The sequence below is a fragment of the Xenopus laevis genome, chromosome 3L (genome assembly GCF_017654675.1).
Source record: "Xenopus laevis strain J_2021 chromosome 3L, Xenopus_laevis_v10.1, whole genome shotgun sequence".
NCBI lineage: Eukaryota > Metazoa > Chordata > Amphibia > Anura > Pipidae > Xenopus > Xenopus laevis.
This window is the reverse complement of record NC_054375.1, coordinates 47906822-47925881: the sequence shown is the minus strand read 5'-3', so window position 1 is coordinate 47925881 and position 19060 is coordinate 47906822. Positions and strand designations below refer to the sequence as shown.

The following is a 19060-nucleotide window of genomic DNA, read 5'->3' as shown; positions in this document are numbered from 1 at the left end:
CCGGGTCCCCGGACTGATCCCTGCAGCAGCTGTGAAAACATTGTTCTGGGCCAAGGGGTGGCACGGACATTCCATGCCTTAAGAACCCTGTGCAGTGACCACCAAGCACTGCAAGAGAAGCTAACCTAAGCAGGAGTCTTCCAAGTGGAATTAAATTCTCTTAAAAAAAAAAAAGCCAAAATTACAAGCCATCATTTATGAAAGGCAACTGTGGTTTTTCTACATTTGCCAGTGTTGTGTAAACAGGCTGCATTTATTAAAAGTATTTTCTTCCAAAACTGCTCCTTGTACTTGCATGCATTTAGTGCTTTATATGAAAAGCACAGCAGATTCCTACTCCAATGCAAGCCACTCTGCCTATCATCATGCTGGATATGATAGACCTATGTATGTATTTTGCCTTTTTGTCTGAACATATGCCTGGTGATGCTATTTCAACAGAAATCCACACAGACCCACAGTTTCCTTTGCAAACAACAGCCAGTTTGAAATGTCAATAAATGTATCTAAGAGACAATGTAAAAAATATTTGGGGGGGGGGGGAAATTTCCTATTTTATTTTAGCATCAAACTAATTTAAAAGCAGGCAGTTGCACCAACTCAATGTCAATGCTACAGCCAGATCAAGACCTACTGATAGTCCTCAAGAACCACTTGTTTGACGCCAAATGAGCAGATCTTTGCCCGACATTGGGACTGAGCTGTTCTTTGGGGTGGTGGTGGGGATGGGCTTGTTGAAATGAATAGAAGCCAGCACACTGTCTTCAGTAAGTGAAATGCAAATATTTCATAGAAACAAAGGAAAAAAATATGCAAAATGTAATAATACGTTGTTGCTTTTCAATGAAAACTTTTTCTAAGAATGCCTCAGACTTGTATCACTGCTGGCTCTATTTTGGGTCCTTTAAAGAGGTTGTTCAACTTCCAACACTTTCAGTTCAGTTGGTTTCAGATTGTTCACCAGAAATAAAAACGTTTTCCACCTGCTTTCTATGCTTTTCTAATATTGAAATTTAAAGTTTCATTTTCACCCTGCAAAGCTGCTCAGCATATTCAGTTGATACTTTGTTATCTTTGTCCCTGCTGAGCTGAATTCTTGGGTCTCATTAAAAAGGAACTCCACAAAAACCATAACTTAAGCTTTTTGAAAAGTAAACATAATTTCAAGCACCTATGCAATATACCTCAATTAAAAAATATGCAGATTTTTCATGATTTTTAATGGTTTCTGACAGTTCCCTAAGCCTAGCCCCCTGCTCTTCTGCTGATCTTTCTGACTACTTTGCTGAGCTGGCCGACTACTGTTACTTCATCATCGGCCAGTTGTCCTTAGACTGCATCCTCCAAACCTCACAATCCGCTGCACATGTGATTTCAATAAGGAAAGGAACATCACAGTGCAATGCATTGTGGGTTATGTAGTTTCTGCATGCTGTCTGTAAGCTGTGGAGAAGTTGTTAAAAATTTCCAACATCAGTGTTTTAGTCCCTCATTCTCCGCCAGAATTTCATATGATGCAGAAAGAGAAGAACTGTTAACCAGCTGGATTGCAGCATAAAATATGCCATTTATTCATACTTTTTGAAGAAACAGGTAACTGCAATGGGTATATTAAGAGTTTCTGTGTTATGTGGGACTCTTTATCAAATTTTGATTTGGAAGCCGGAGTTGCCCTTTAAAAGGCAGCTGCTAGAGTTGATACACTACTCCAGAGATTCTGCTGAGCAATGTAAACTACGGTAAATGTTGCAAAATTGTAAGTTTAGAGTCTGCACCCAAATCACTGAGTTTACAGACTAATACCAGAAAGAACGTTCAACTTTAAACTTAGAATTTGAAAAAAATCAGTAAATCTGAACAATCTGAAAACAACTGAACTGAAAAAAATAAATAAGTGTTTGGAAGGTGAACAACCCCTTTAACTAAAGGTATTGTATGCTGTATGGTATCTGACTAATAAATCTGCAGGCAGAATAGAATGTACAGATATACGAGATTCTTCGTAAGTGACAAATCTTTTCCGTGGATGAGTAATCTCCTCCGATTGCTTTCTCATCAGCAATCAAGTGAAATGCCAGTAGTAAAACATATGCAACGCTTTGTTTTTCTCAAAGTCACCCAAATTCTCCCCCTGTATGGCCATACATTTGTCTGCCTGACAACCTTAACATACACAATGAAAATTGCATACAAATTTTTCTGCACATGTATGGCTAGTGTAAAGGGCACCTGTTGGGTATAAATGTTATCCCCCAACTAAAGTGCGGGCTAATGAAACCTGATTAGTTGGGGATAGTTTTTTTTATTAAACAAAATGCCCCCGCGCTACGCAAGCACCATGTCGGTTACTCGCATGCGCATAAGGTACATGTGACGTCACGCGCATAATGAGAAATTCAGGGCAGCTTTTTCATTATGCACATGCGAGTGACCAGAGATGGCTGCTCGCACTGGGAGCTCCATCCCAGTGTGGGTAGCGTATCGCTGGCGGGGGCATATTTTTTTTTAAAAACCATCTGTTATCCCCAACCAGCATGTGGGGCTCTATTAGCCCGCACCTTTGGCTGGGGATAACATTTTTACAGGTGCCCTTTAAAGGAACGGGAACACCAAAAAAACAAAGCGTTTCAAGTAATGAAAATATAATGTACTGTTGCCCTGCACTGGTAAAACTGGTGTTTGCGCTTCAGAAACTCTACAATAGTTTATATAAAGCTGCTGTGTAGTCATGGGGGCAGCCATTCAAAGATGAAAAGGGAGAAAAAGGCACAGCAGATAACAGATATGCTCTTTAACATACAAGGGGATTCTTCAGAACTTATCTACTGTGTATCCTGTGCTTGAATGACTGCCCCCACGGTTACACAGCAGCTTATTTATATAAACTACAGTAGTCTTTCTGAAGAAAACAGTTTTAGCAGTGCAGGGCAAAAAAACATTACCATTCCTTTAAAACGCTTTAAATTTTTGGTGTTACCATTGAAGGACTGAATTTCTCCTTTGCAAGTTTAGCCATAAACACATTATATATACTGTCCATATTGGAAAAGTACTCCAATACCAGAGCAATGTTGGTTATAAAACAAAGCATAATCCTGGGTATAAACGAAGGATGCACCGAATCCACTATTTGGGATTCGGCCGAATCCTCAAATCCTTTGTGAAAGATCCGGATGAATAACGAATCGAATCCTAATTTGCATATGCAAATTAGAAGCAATAAAGAAAAAATCTTTTCTGATGAAAAGTCACATGATTTCCCTAACCGCCCTATATGCAAATTAGGATTTGGTTTGGACAGGCACAAGGATTCAGATGAATCCGAATCCTGATGAAAAAGGCCAACCCCAAACCGAATCCTGGATTCGGTGCATCCCTAGTATAAACAGATCCGAATAATCCAAAGTGTTACCAGAGAGCATATAAGGTTCGAGGGGGAGGAGAAAGAGTCAAATGCTGCAAGAGATACTTTTCCCAAGCAAACAGTGCCAAAGGAAAGAATGAAATGGAAAAACAAGGTATTTCCATAAAGGTCTGGATTTAACCACCAGCGCAGAGCTGACAGTAGTAGGGGAAGGCCATAAAATAAAAAAAACACAAAGGAAAACACATTCTATGCCTTTGCGGTGGAGCACCTTGGTTGTAACCCAGTTGAGTTAACATGTTCTGGCCTTGAGTTGGCATTCATACAGGCAAACAAAGGTAAACATTGGCTACAGTGAGAAATTAAGAATAGAAATACACAATTGGCAATCTTGCGTCCAATAAGGTGATGTACATTTGTTCCCCTATCTGGATATTTTTACTGAAAATGATCTGCTTGGAGTGTGCCCATGTTGAAATTGCACTGGAAAGGTTCATGTAATGCACAGCATGCTTATTGATTTGCCAATTGCTGCCTGTCTGCCCAAATTATAACATAGTAACACTGTCAAAAATGCATGTAGTGTTAGCGCAGTAAGGGTCACGGCACATGTAGAGGTTTCCCTGCTGGTGGATTTCTTTGGCAGAGAAATGCCGTCACCGTCCCATGCTGCTACCCGTAAATTTGAATTATAAAATGACTGTCGAATTAAAGTTCAACCAATTTAGGGAGGAAATACATAACTGGCAGCGAACAGTCAGAAATACACTGGTGGAAAGACCACTGTGTGTGCCACAAGCCTAAACGTGCTGCTACTTTAAAGCTCAAATTACTGAAATCATGCATCACCAGCAACCTCATGAAATCCAGACCTGGAATATAATTATAATTAAAGGAGGTCTGCAGTATGTCACTCGTATGTAACGTCTTGCTATGAGGTAAAACAACTTTTACAATACATTTCACTTGATCTCAAAGTGTGACGCATGACCTCTTTTAACCACATTTTTGTCTTAAGATTTAAACTATGCTCAATTAGGTAGCTGCACAATATACATCGGCATATTTTATTTAGAATGGTCTGGCAAAAACCAAAAGCAGTCTAGCAGACCGGATTATTTAAATCTAGGGCAGCTCTTTTAATGATTGGTTAAGATGTTAATGTAGTATAGATGTGAGCATTGACAAGTGAAACCAAGCAGGCAAAACGTTTGTTCAAAACAATTCTGTGCAGACGAATAGAAAACACTAACCTTATTACAGTGACGTCCGATGCCCATTAGGAAGTTGTCTGGTTTAATGTCTCTGTGTATAAAATTCTTTGTGTGTACATATTCAATTCTACTAATCATCTGCATTGGAAAGAAAAAAAAAAAATAGTTTCAACGCCTGAAAGAACTGTGCAATAAAAGAAAATTCAAATAGGTAATTTGCAACTTCAACACATAAAAGCAATTATTTTGCTTGCACATTTGTTATCAGTGCAATCAGAGAGACAGTTTCTTATACAGGCACTGTACCCCTTATCTGGAATGCTTGGATTATGCTGTAGTTTAGAGCGATGGAACGGAAGAGAGGAAGAAGTGGGAGTGTTAATTTAGGGTAATGGAACATGAGTAGTTGAATCGTTTTCTGATGGCGCCTCATGAGATACTTCAGGCGGCTTTGGAAAACAAAAGAGATATATATATGTGCCACTGCCATTTAAACTACTACTGGATTGGCTAGTGAGGTATTTAGACTACCATTACACAACACACCACATTATGTATAAGTACATTTTTTTGTTTTGCCAAACATTGTTTTACTACATAGAAGGATGTCAAGCAAGGTTGTTTTCTTATGTAACTGACCAGATTGGAAGCAGTCACATCTTAAGACAAATTAAAGGACCCCCCCAAAATAGCTACAATGAAAGGTATGGCTTACTTCCACTTGGCTTTTTTAAAATCTTTATCTTGAATTTGATATGCAAAGTGCCCCACAGGAGACTGCTTGAATTCCCGTGAGCTGAACCAGAAGTCGGCTTTGTAACGATAACCTAAAGCACCTAAGCTTTTTTTTTTCCCAGTGTCTGCAGCCTAAATTCGTGTTTCTATTCCTTTGGACAGCTTTTGGGGTAATGTGAGCATACATTTTAACTGCAGATGCTGAAAAAAAAGCTTAGTTCATTGGTGTGAAGGCAGACTTCCAGATCTGCGCATAGAGGAATTCAAGCTTTCGTTAACCGTTTGCCTTTCTGCTATAGGGCACTTTGGAAATCAGAATGAAGCTCAAGATCTAAAAAACAAAAAGGGCAGAGCCTACTACTATAGCAGTTTGGGAAGGGATTAAAGGAATTGTTCAGTATAAAAATAATTACAGGGTAAATTCATAGGCTGCGCAAAATAATATATATTTCTAATACAGTTAGCCCAAAAATGTAATGTATAGAAAAGGCTTGAGTGAATGGATGTCGAACATAACAGGACACTACTTTTCAGATCTCGTTTCCACTGACTGGTTACCAAGCAGTGACTTGAGGGGGGCCACATGGGCCATAACTATTGCTTTTGAAACCGAGCTGAATGTGGAAGATCAATTGCAAACTCACTGAACAGATATGTCCTATGTGGTCCCCCTTTAAGTCGCCGACTAACTCAGAGTTAGAGAGCTGAAAAGCAGGAAGTTGAATTTTGGCATCCAGTCACTCCAACCTTTATACGTTACATTTTTGTCAAACAAACTATAATAGAAACATTTTTTATTTTGCACAGCCTATTTATACAGTTTTTATTTTTATACTGAACTGGTCCTTTAAGTATTAAAAAAAATGTTGGTACTACTGTTACTTTAGTCATTGTTCACTGGTTGCCTGGTTAAGCTTTCTCAAGTAAGGGGTATGGCCTTTTAACTAGGGATGCACTGAATCCAGGATTTGGTTCGGATTCGTGCAATCTCAGCAGGATTCGGCCGAATGCCTTTCCCCATCCCGATGGCATTAAGAGACATTTTGGCAAAAAGTTGCCTTGCTATATAGTAGGGACAATGAAGCAGCATTGGTCTTCCACAAAGACATTTCCATATTTATTATATGCATCTGCAATATGATGGAAAGCACCGCATGATCACTTCCCCTGCCCCTGAGTAAGGAGAGTAGGGACATGATATTTTACAAAACGCACGGTCTGATCATGTATCATATCTAACATTCCGATCCCTGGATGATGGCTACACCCAAATTTTACATTGATTTTAAACAATTAAAAAAATGACAATATTAGCAGTTATTCTCAGTCAAAAGAGGTGGAACATAAAGACAATAAATACTAGAAGAGCCAACTTCTGCAAGTAAACTACATACCTGGTCTGCTAACATAAGAACTGTCTTCATTGTGAACCTACGCGAGCAAAAATTGAAAAGATCCTCAAGACTGGGTCCAAGCAGGTCCATAACTAGAACATTATAATCCTTTTCTTGTCCATACCACCTGGAAAAAAGCAAAGTAGTCAGTGTGATAAACATAAGATTATATACTAAACAGATATATTTGGTTTAGATAGTGATGCAGCTTGTGTTTTATACCTGTACTACAAGACATTGTGCGAGTATAACTATACAAAGATTCTTTAAAGAAACGTTGCTTTAAAAAATGTTATACTACTGAACAGGTTATGCTTGCACGGGCAAATCTGTTTCCTAGTACAATGTACTTGCATACAGCAGTAACCAAGAAGATTCAGATAGCAAAAGGTGCTTAAACTTTTGTAATTTATTTGGATCTCTGCAGAGATCAAAATAAATCACAAAGTTTAAGCACATTTTGCTATGTGTGTGCCATCTGAATCTTCTTGGTTACTGCTGTATACAAGTAACTGTTGAGCAGCAAAGTTCCCAGATAGAGCACCACTGAAACGTGACCCACGGAGTTTGGATTTTATTAAAGTACAGTGTACTTGCATGGCAACTTCTGGTTAATGTTTACAGAAGGGCAATTAGACACACTAGCCCAAATTAACTTCACCTCATCCCACAAGTTCTCTATCAATTCTAGCAAAATGCACAAACTTGCATGACTGCATTTGATCACTGAAAACTAAATGAACTCTAAGGCTAGGGCCATACGGGGCAGAAATCAGCCTGCTGGAATCCAGACTTATTTCAGCCCCCCCGACGGCTAGCCAATCTTCTTGTCTGCTCTTGTCCAGAAGCCTCCAGCGCGAACAGACTCTGCTGATTTCGGCAACGAAATTAAAATTTTGAGCTGAAATTTGCATAGTCTGTTTGTGCTGGAGCCGACACAAGGCTTCCAGACTCAAGCAGACAGGGGCTGAAATAAACCTGTGGATTTCAGCTGGCTGATTTCTGCCCCGTCTGGGCGTAGCCTAATAAAATCTAGAGGTATACATAAATGCTAAACATACCTGTCTAACCTGTTTTTTGTCTCTGATAGGATTGTGACCCCTCCTTGAACAAACCAAGCAGCAAACCCCGAAAGGTCTCTGTAGCCAGGGGAAGGGAGGTATTTATCTGTACAGTCTTGTTATCGGCTTTAGATAAGATGAGCTCATTATACAGAGTTTGTGGTTTGTTTGTATTTGCTCTTTGGGATCAGGAAGTAGATTGTGGCTTCAGTTATATTTTCAAATGTTGCCATGTTTAGTGGAAACTAACACAATTGTAGATATTTCCTTATTAAAACAGACAAAACTTACGTTCAGCACAAGCCCTGCTCATTGAACAATTATTGAAAATAGGGTTATTCCACTCCTTTAATGAATGCAGCACATTACATAGGTGAGGCTTTTGTCTAGTCTTTGAGCACCTTTCCTTTTGATCAAACCCATGCTGTTTTAACAAATGCACATAGAAATCTAAGCATCATTGTTCAGAATTGAAGTGAATTTTCAACAGGCTTTTCACTCAAATGGCAAGAACATAGATCTCTGGATATGCAAATGACTTCTTATGTTTGCCCTTCCATCTGCCAAGTCCTATAGTCTACTCTACACACATGATTAAAGTAGAGAAACCCAGTGTAAACCAGTTTTACTCTAGTGTAAAGAATACTCTGTATAATGAACTAAAGTATGACAGGATTAACCTACACTTACTAAGAGTGAATTTCCCCATTACATGGCAGTATATAAACTTCTAAATTCTGTATCAGATTTAATCCGTTCTGGAACTATGACTGCTGGAAACTCACTTTCTACTAATGTTTTGATGGTTTTGAATGCTTTTCAACAGCAACCCAGTGCACATTGAGCATGTTCAGTACAGCATGCAAAAGATGGTATAGCAAGATCAGGGGGCTGGGAGCTGCAGAAGGCAAATTTAAAGAATTTAAAGGGATACTGTCATGGGAAAAAAATCTTTTTTCAAAATGAATCGGTTAATAGTGCTGCTCCAGCAGAATTCTGCAGTGAAATCCATTTCTCAAAAGAACAGATTTTTTTTATATTCAATTTTGAAATCTGACATGGGGCTAGACATATTGTCAATTTTGCAGCTGCCCCAAGTCATGTGACTTGTGCTCTGATAAACTTCACTCTTTACTGCTGTACTGCAAGTTGGAGTGATATCGACCCCTCCCTTTTCCCCCCAGCAGCCAAACAAAAGAACAATGGGAAGGTTACCAGATAACTGCTCCCTAACACAAGATAACAGCTGCCTTGTAGATCTAAGAACAACACTCAATAGTAAAAACCCATGTCCCACTGAGACACATTCAGTTACATTGAGAAGGAAAAACAGCAGCCTGCCAGAAAGCATTTCTCTCCTAAAGTGCAGGCACAAGTCACATGACATGGGGCAGCTGGGAAATTGACAAAATGTCTAGCCCCATGTCAGATTTCAAAATGGATTATAAAAAAAACTGTTTGCTCTTTTGAGAAATGGATTTCAGTGCAGAATTCTGCTGGAACAGCACTATTAACTGATGCGTTTTGAAAAAAAAAAACATGTTTTCCGATGACATGATCCCTTTAAAAGCAATAGACATTCTGACCTTTGGGCTGTACAGTATGTTCGCTATATAAAATAAAGCACTTCTAGCTATAATCCTATTTAAGCTCTATCTTAAACTTGCTGATCATCTTATCACGGAAGGCAGTAATGACAAATACAAAAAACCACAATCGTTAGAACTAAAAATTAAACATTTGGCCCATGTTGAGCACAGCACATCAAGTTTCCCTTTAAACATATTTCAGCATACCACACGCAAATGTTTTCCAAATCATTATTTTTTTAGTTCAGTTTTCAGATTGTTCACCACTAATAAAGACTTTTTTCAAATGCTCTCATTTTTAACTGTTTTTCCCAAATAAAAGTTGAATGTCCCCGTCTGTGGTGTTTCAGTTTGACAGCTCAGTGATCCAAGGTGCAGTCTAAACAGTTACAATTTGCTACATTAGTGGATACATATCTCAGCAGCATCTGTGGAATATTAGTAACAACTATATCAATTCAAATCAAATAGCTGCCTTTAATGAAACTCTGGGATTCACATAAGCAGGGCCAAATATAATATATCACTGAACTAATGTATCAATTTAGAATAGTTACAGGTCCGGGACCCCCCCCCCCCGAAGCTGCTTTAGAAAGGCATAAGGTGAAAAATGTAACTTTAATAAACCTAAATATTATTATTAAAAGGTATCAGTAGCCATACTATAACTGTGTTGTGTATGTAGTGCTTATGCATTCTGTTTATTTGAATGTGACAATTTTTTGTAGCTTGCCACACTAAAGATGCCCATTAGCACTGCTATGTGGAAGGTAGAAGCCATGGTGATGTTGGGCGATTGTTGGTTGTGCTAGGGGAGAAAGTAGTTCTTAATGTCATGTAGAAAGGCAGCCATCAATATGACTGCATTTACCACATAATGATGCGTCAAAGTCACGTCAGGTGATTAGTGCAGCAATGCAGCAGACTGCTTCCCGCTATGGCACACCTGTGCAACTGCTAAGTGAAAACATTGCTGCTCATATTTTCAATGATCAATATGCAGGGTCGCCATTCGGGTCATTTTAAATATATATTTTTAAAACAGAATTGTACGCTAAATGGCTGTATACATTCAGGAAAACACACAAAACCACCAATACAAGAAAAGGCTCCCAATGATACCAAAGCAAAATGTCTCAAAAATAAAACCTGTTTATAGAATATAAAGAGTACATATACATTTTAGCAACCAACACATTGTTTTTGGATAAAATAAGTAGTTCTTACCGGATATGAGGGATTCCAACACCTCCTTGAAGTATCTTGTACAATTTGCTTTCATACAACAACTGGGGGTGGCGAGCCTTCTGTGATTCCAGCTTTACGGCTACTTCCTGCAGTATTAACAAAGATCTGATTAAAAAATATTGTAAATATCAAACAATTGCCCAGTCAAATTTGTGCTCGACAAAAATAAAAATTCAAATGAGGTCACATTTGCATGCCCCACGAAGGACTGAACGGGAAAGCCATTATAGGAGAGATAAATATAAAGGAAGACACTGAAAAAGCCAGAATAAAGGACCAGTATATTTAACCATGCATAGAAAATACAGCATTGTTCTCTTTTACTTTGTATTTTTCTATATAGTGTAACACCTTTGACAAACCCAGATTTATAGCAGTTTGAAAATGTTTAAAGTTCAGTTCCAAAAGGCTGCTGTGCTGTTACGGCTGTGACTGTGGCATGAGGGAACATTGTGTCACGCTGGAAATGCATTGTTTAAATCACTGCAGGAGATTTAGCAAAGACAAAAGCTTGTCAAAGCAGAGGAAAAGTGATCATGTCACAATATTAAACTTAAAAAAAAGTGACAAATTTACTAAAACACTCGTTAAAAAAGAATTTAGGAATAGGATACAGAAAGGCTATGATTAAATACCAACATATAGTATAAACACAAAAGCAAGATTACTAAAGCCATAGACTCCTTACAGACAGATTTGGAGTGTCCAATGTAAGGTACACATTGAATTTTACCTGCTGCTATGTATGTTCTCAGGGAGAGACAGGCCTATCAAATCTCCCTTAATTGCCTGTCAACTCGTCCCCTAGCAGACGCATGTGGGTACCACTCACTAATGCCTGCTTAAACAGAGTTATGGGTTGCGCTAAAATTAATACAAACGACACTAAAAATAACGAGTGTCTCTTTAAGGGTGTTAGAGGGGTTCTTCACCTTTAAATGAATTTTTAGTATAACGTAGAGAGTGATATCCTGAGACAATTTGCATTTGGTTTTCATGTTTTATTATTTCTGTTGTTTTTTTTAGTTATTTAGTTTTTTTATTCAGCAGCTCTCCAGTTTGCAATTTTAGCAATCTGGTTGCTAGGGTCATGGATTGATTTGAATAGGAGATTGGAATATGAAGTGAGGGCCTGAATAGAAACACAATTAATAAAAAAAATTGCCATAACAATAAGTGTGTAGTCTTAGAGAGCATTTGTTTTTTATATGGGGTCAAGTGACCCTCAAGTGAAAGCTGGAAAGAGTCAGAAGGTGGCAAAAAATTAAAAAAAAAAAAAAAAAAAAAAAACTATTAAGATAAACAAAGGTCAAAATAAAAATTGCTTCGAATTAGCCATTCTATAACATACTAAGAGGTGATCCACCCCTTTAACTGCCACCACTTAAAGTTTGACATACACAAAATTCCACTCATTTTGTGAGGTCGCTTAATGACAGGACCTTTACCCAATATGCTTTGAGCCAGAAGAATGATCCAGTTGTCTGATCCTTGGCCAACATTCAGACATAATGGGAACTATTGAGAGTATGATAAAGTATAGGACCCACCCGACTATTTCTAAACCTGGTCTATAGGCTCGTTTGGTCACCTTCATTCCCGAACGAAGTTGACCAAAAACATTAACAGACTCAAGACAATTTATCAGTCAGATTATCCATCCTGTTCGTTTACATAAGGAAACAGTGTAGCTTTGACTACATTATATCACACTGTAATGAAACATCAGAAGGGAAGATATGTCTGTAATGCGCTGGCAAAACCCCAGTTGAAGGAACAAAGAACACGGTCATATTTAAACAGATTAAGTGGGATTTTCACTGGAAAATGATTCTGCATTTTAATGTAGCACAGTGGCTCTGTAGAGCTTTAGGAATAAAGCCCTGACATTGTTGGATAAACCACATTCTCCTCCCCCGGCCACTTGCAAACACCAGGAAGTGAATTGCCGTGTTCAACAAAAACCCTAGTTTTCCTTATTGTACATCACTGGCAAAAAGTATGTTCAGCACAAGTCCTGCTCATTAAACTTGTGTTGGACAATTGGATATGCTGCCCTCCCCCCAAAAAAACAGGTTACCTACAGAGAATAGAGATCACTGTAGTGGATTTTAATAGTTTGCTCTTATAAATCAAGTAAGACTAGACTGTGAAAGCAGCTGCAATATTTGAACAATATTAGCACAGGTGTTTACCCCCCACCGTCCAGTAGGAAAGTACTTTCCTCAACAAAACAGTCACTGTAGCGAATAACATCCTTTTAAAGTTTATATCTGTTAAAGCACATGGCTGAAACTGCTCACCTGCCTGATTTTGGATGATAATACTATTTAAGGGGGCCGGCCAAGCTAAGAAATAATTCCAAATCCTCTTTTATAATGTCAGTCAGTCAAAATAAACTTTGCTTACACTTTATAAATCATTTCAATTTTGTTTCTGAAAGCCTTGGAAATTACAATTACGGTATAATCAAGGAGCACCATTTTGTGGACACAGTTACTAAGGGAGATTTTGCATCATGCCAAAATCTTGTTTATGCACTGGAAGAGGGCACTGCCTACTAAATTAGATGGTGGGGTGGGAGGGGGAATGTGAGGGAGGACAGTGACATCAAGGAAGTCCAGAATGGAAAGTGAAAATACTTGCCTGGTCCACCTCTATACCTAAGGCATAGAGGAGGGGCAAGCAACATGTGATCGACAGCCGAGATCTTTAAATAAGTTTATAACAGTTATGGATATTTTAATTAAAAAGGATCTGAGTTTCAGGTTTAATTTGAAAAGTGCTTTTTATGTCTGGGTGACGGGTCCCCTTTAAGGGATAGTGTAAACATTTTCATTAAAAAGTTTTTTAGGACTAATTTAAAAGGGAAAACTGGTCAATCACAGACTGTCATAGGGAACACGTTGTAGTTTGTAAGTCCCTGCACAGCAAGGCCAACTAAATGTATCAATTTAGAACAGCTTACAGGGTTGGCGACCAGCCGTCCCAGAGCAGCTTTAGAAGGTGAAAAATGAAAATTTACACTTCAATATTAGAAAAACATAGAAAATGGAAAGTAATTGGAAAAAGTACAGGTATTGGACCTATTATCCAGAATGCTCGGGGCCTGGGGCTTTCCGGATAATGGGTCTTTCTGTAATTTGGATCTTCACACCTTAAGACTACTAGAAAATCATGTAAACATTAAATAAACCCAATAGGCTGGTTTTGCTTCCAATAAGGATTAATTATAACTTAGTTTAGATCAAGTACAAGCTACTTTTTGTATTACTATAGAGAAAAAGAAATTAGTTTTTTAAAAATATGAATTTTTTTATTATAATGGAGTCTATGGGAGTCTGCCTTTCCGTAATTCGGAACTTTCCGGATAACGTGCTTCCGGATTATGGATCCCATACCTGTGTTAATTTCTGGTGAACTATCCGAAACCTGCTAAACAAAAAAAAAATGCTGGAAGGTGAACAACACCTTTAAAACGCTAGTGGCCGGGGTAAATGGCTAGTGGCCAAGTATTGCTGGACAAATTTAAGACAACAAAACGAACATACTCAGGGCTAAAGGACGAGTGGCACCATAAAGTAAGTTGAAATGAAGTTTTGGAAATATACTAGAAAGTCAGACCAGGTATTCTCGGGTAAACACCTAGTTACTTAACGGTTTATAGTTTATTTAACAATAGGTTACCTGGCAATTTTACAGTGTATAACAAAGAAAGAAACAATGAATATATTAAGGTAAACATATCTCTATCGCTAAGGATCACAAACCAACACTGGGACCATCAATTCAGATATTTATATGTATGTTTGACAATAAAATGTCACTGTGTACTGTAATATAAAGGGCAGCACTTGTTTTAATACTTTAATAAAAATATGGATAAGTCTAAATGTATGCACCTTGAAAATCCAATAAAAAACAGTTTAAAAAAAATCACTAGTGGCCGGGGTAAGTACAGCAGCCTAATATCTGATTAAATGTGTCAGTGGAGAGCTGCAGGGAAAAACCACAACAGAGAAACTGAACATTGTCTTATACATACGTTTCTAAATAATAAATTATCAAAAGAATAGGGGAAATTCAGCAATTCATTTACAAAAAAAACCCAAAATAGTTTTATAGTGAATATTCAATCCAAACACCAAAGTAATGTACAGAGGGTGAATTTCCCCTTTAATATCAATGACACTCTGCAACAGATCTTTCCACAAGTCGCTGATCAACATGACACTGGGGTGTGATTTTAACTCAAATATTTAAGTGGGATCATGTTCAAGATACAACTTCCCTGTATTGGTTATTACGTGATCTAAGGTTGATAAGAATATGAAGCAAAGCGGTGGAGGAAAACAAGGCCATTGCTTTTTTTTTTTTTTTTTTTTTTTTTAACTTTTTAGGTGTCATGAGAAAATGTTGTTAATGTACAAAGGTGCAAACACAGAGGGTGGACACCTAGAATAAAGTACCCCTGATAAGAGGGCCATGATTATCAATATTGTGGTTGAAAACCATAGTAAAAAAATACTCTGCTCAAATACTCAGTGTAAAAACCAAGGCACAATTGTTCCTTAGTTGCTGTAGTGCTGACAGTGTCATACCCTGTGTTTGTATGCGGTATCATGATATAATACACAAAAGCTGTGAATATCTTGTAAGTGATATCCTTATAAACGGTGAGTTCTGATGTCATCAGTTATAAACGGTGAGTTCGGATGTCATTTCTGTCACATGACTCATTGAAATTTGAGTATTATAATAAATAAAGTACCCCCAGCTGTAAAATATGAGGATATTAGACGTTACCTCGGAGTTCCTTCGGCCACGTGTTTTTATATGGTCATGGAACTCCGCGGTAACTTATAATATCCTTATATTTTACAAGAGGGGGTACTTTATTCCCTATATCACGGATCCCCAACCTTTTGAACCCGTGAGCAACATTCAGAAGTAAAAGGATTTGGAGAGCAACACAAGCATGAAAAATGTTCTTGGGGTGCCAAATAAGTGCTGTGATTGGCCATTTGGTAGCCCCTATGAGGATTGTCAACCTACACTGAGACTCTGTTTGGCAGTGCACCTGGTTTTTATACAACCAAAACTTGTCTCCAAGCCCGGAATTCAAAAATAAGCTCCTGCTTTGAGGCCCCTGGGAGCAACATTCAAGGGGTTGGAGAGCAACATGTTGCTCATGAGCTACTGGTTGGGGATCACTGCACTATATAATACACAAAAGCCATGAATATTTTGTAAATTATATCCTTATAAAAAACCAAGGCACAATTGTTCCTTAGTTGCTGTAGTGCTGACAGTGTCATACCCTGTGTTTGTATGCGGTATCATGATATAATACACAAAAGCTGTGAATATCTTGTAAATGATATCCTTATAAACGGTGAGTTCTGATGTCATCAGTTATAAACCGAGTTCTGATCTCATTTCTGTCACATGCCTCACTTGAATTTGTGTATTATAATAAATAAAGTACCCCCAGTTGCAAAATATGAGGATATTAGCCGTTACCTCGGAGTTCCTTCGGCCTCGTGTTTTTATATGGTCATGAAACTCCTTGTGACTTATAATATCCTTATATTTTACAAGAGGGGGTACTTTATTCACTATATTATTCATATCTTAATATAAAGGGAATGACCTATGCCCTTGGCCATGACAGACGCCAATTTAAATACCACCTACATAGAAAGAGAAAAAAAAGGTGTCTTCTTGCCCTTTAAAGGATCTTATTAAAGAAACACCGCTATTCTTGCAAATTAAAAAGGGTTCATGCTGACAGGCAACTGTGCTGCTGGTAGGGGGACTCTAGCTACCAAAATGGCCCCCACATTACATATTAGGAGGGGGGAACAAGCCTGACACCAACCAATAAGATTAAGTGACCAGCCACAGTGTTGCTTGACAGAGGGGGGGGGGTCTAAAAATATCGACACATCAACCAGTTTCTACGACACACCACCAATGACGTAGGACCTATGACGCCACTACAGTTTTACTGAAACTTTAATAGAGGTGCATTTAAGTGAATGCCCAAGTAAAAACGGAAGCCCCGATAGACAATTATTGCTCATGTGTTTTCAGCAGAACGCTAGGTTCCTCGCCTCAAACTCCCAGAAGCCCCCGCGCCGCCATCCAGGAACTGTGCGTATATGTTGCACATAAAGCCCTCCGGGTTCGCCCCACCCCGGTGCAGCGCTAGAAGCCGCGTACTAACACGAAACAAGGGGATTTTTTTGTTTTTTTTTTACCTCGCCATTGGTGATATTGATCGCCAGGTAAATGTCTCCAAAAGAGCCAGATCCGATCTTCCGCACCAGCTTGTATTTCCCACCGACAATAAACTCGGCTTTGGAGCCGCTGCTACTCGCCATGATTCCGGGGTGGTAATGAGGAGGGGAGAGATCCCCGGAGATAAAAGCAGAACAGATGAACAAATAGGAGTTGGGAGACTGGAAAGGGGGGGAAAAAGCAGATCTTTCGGCTCAGGAACAATAATATCCGCGTTACTTTGGGTTCTTTGTTCGGTGTAGGGGGGGTGCACCCGTTTCAGTTCTCTCTCAACAACCCCCCGCTCTTTAGCCGAGCCGAATTCCCTTTCTCGGAGCGATGTGTAGCCCAGATGGCTTTCCGACCCTCACACACTCGTCTATCGACTTCCCACCCTCTAATACAACCGCAACCCCTCTCCTGCTCCTCCTCAAGCCGCCATCTTGTGCTCTCTTCTTCCTGCTCCCCCCTCTAGCAGTGTCTCCTGCCACAAAATGCCCTCCTCCGCCCGCGCACTGAACTCTGGGTTCTGGGCTAGGGTTGACGCATCCTGCGGGGCGGAGCAATTATTACGTCTCGAGGACGTAGCGTCCCAGTCCCACCCACAAGCCTTTCGGCAATTTGTAATTAGGATCTTGCTATGTAGATGTTATGGACGCAGTTTATTTGCAGCTGCATTTCAGTGTCTATCGACCTTACAAAAACCACTTTAGAATATAGACAACTGTTTCCATTCATTTTAAAGGGCACTGAGTTATAACAAGCACCTTAAGAGTTAATGACCTTGCGGGTACCATCTCAGTCCCCACCAAAACCAGGGCCCTACAGTGATTAAATGGCAGCATAAAGCGCACAGCGTGTCACTTCACGTTACTATATTGGGAGGCATAGAATCAAAATGGCGGCTGTTTTCCCGGGTACAATATGGCCACCCGGATAAGGAAGGAGTGGCTGTTTATTTGCTCCCGGGCACGTAGTGTTAGGACTATGGAAGTTTCGCTACCACTCCCCGTTGCCTTGGTAACGGGGCGGGCCCACACGCAAGCCCCGGGCACATATGTTTCCTAGGAATACAGAGTAGAGTGCCGACACTGTTACTGTCACTACAGTTCTGCTCTTCAAGTCCCTGCAGTTGTCTTTAAGCCAGGGAATAAAACTGGCGACTCTTGGCCGCAGGAACCTATTATTAATTAGGCCTTAATAAAGATTAACAATACCAATACATAAATGAGAAAGAGATACCTAAAAAACTATGGGTTTTTTTTTTCCAAAAAAAGTTATAAAATGGAAACCCGGAAATAGCAAATGAGCCAGCAGTAAGCTGGTCCTCAGAGAAAAAGAAAGATTTGGTATTTTCTGGTTTCCATTTTTCAAAAGAGCAAACAGATTTTGTCATATTCAATTTCGAAATCTGACATGGGGCTAGACATATTGTCAATTTCCCAGCTGCCTCCAGTCATGTGACTTTTTTGCTCTGATAAACTTCAATCACTCTTTACTGCTGTACTGCAAGTTGGAGTGATATCACCCCTTCCCCCCCCCCCCCCAGCAGCCTAACAACAGAACAATGGGAAGGTAACGAGATAGCAGCTCCCTAAAGCTGGCCATAGATGCAAAGATCCGATCGTACGACGAATCATCGTACGATCGGACTTTCCCATCTCCCGACCCGCCACTAACCATTCAGATCAAAGTCTTACCAGTCAGATTAGTAAAAGAACAGATCAGCAATGTTCTGCCCCTGACAGCAATCGTACGATATCTATGTCCAACCAAAGCTGGTGACAGTCTCCCACTGAAAATCGTACGATCGGCAATACACGCAGAGATATTATCGGCAGCCGACAGAAATTTTCTAACCTAACCTGTCCGATCGACCAAACGACCGATCTCCCCCGGACGAAAAATGTCGGGACTCTCCACACACATTCCGAAAATTGTACGAATCCTCGATTCGTACGATCAGATCTTTGCGTCTATGTCCAGCTTAAGACAAGATAACAGCTCCCTCGAAGATCTAACAGCACTTAATAGTAAAAGCCAAGTCCCACTGAGACTGATTCAGTTACATTAAGTAGGAGAAATAACAGCCTGCCAGAAAGTAATTCCATCCTAAAGTGCAGGCACATGTCACATGACTGGGGCAGCTGGGAAACGGACAAAATGTCTAGCC

At 39.4% G+C, this 19060-nt stretch overlaps 1 protein-coding gene across 7 annotated transcripts in view; it reads right to left on the bottom strand.

Annotated features, from left to right (window-relative positions):
- Nucleotides 1-17417, bottom strand: part of csnk1a1.L (casein kinase 1 alpha 1 L homeolog) — a 33931-nt gene extending 16514 nt beyond the window's left edge. For 2 of the 7 annotated variants that reach the window (XM_018250665.2, XM_018250668.2), the window contains exons 1-4: nt 16869-17417; nt 10585-10691; nt 6708-6834; nt 4618-4716 (exon numbers count right to left, since the gene is read on the bottom strand). In XM_018250665.2, coding sequence (XP_018106154.1) covers nt 4618-4716; nt 6708-6834; nt 10585-10691; nt 16869-16991 — 456 coding nt within the window. In that variant the 5' untranslated portion in view covers nt 16992-17417. 7 annotated transcript variants of the gene reach the window in all.
- Nucleotides 17418-19060: the final 1643 nt, after the last annotated feature.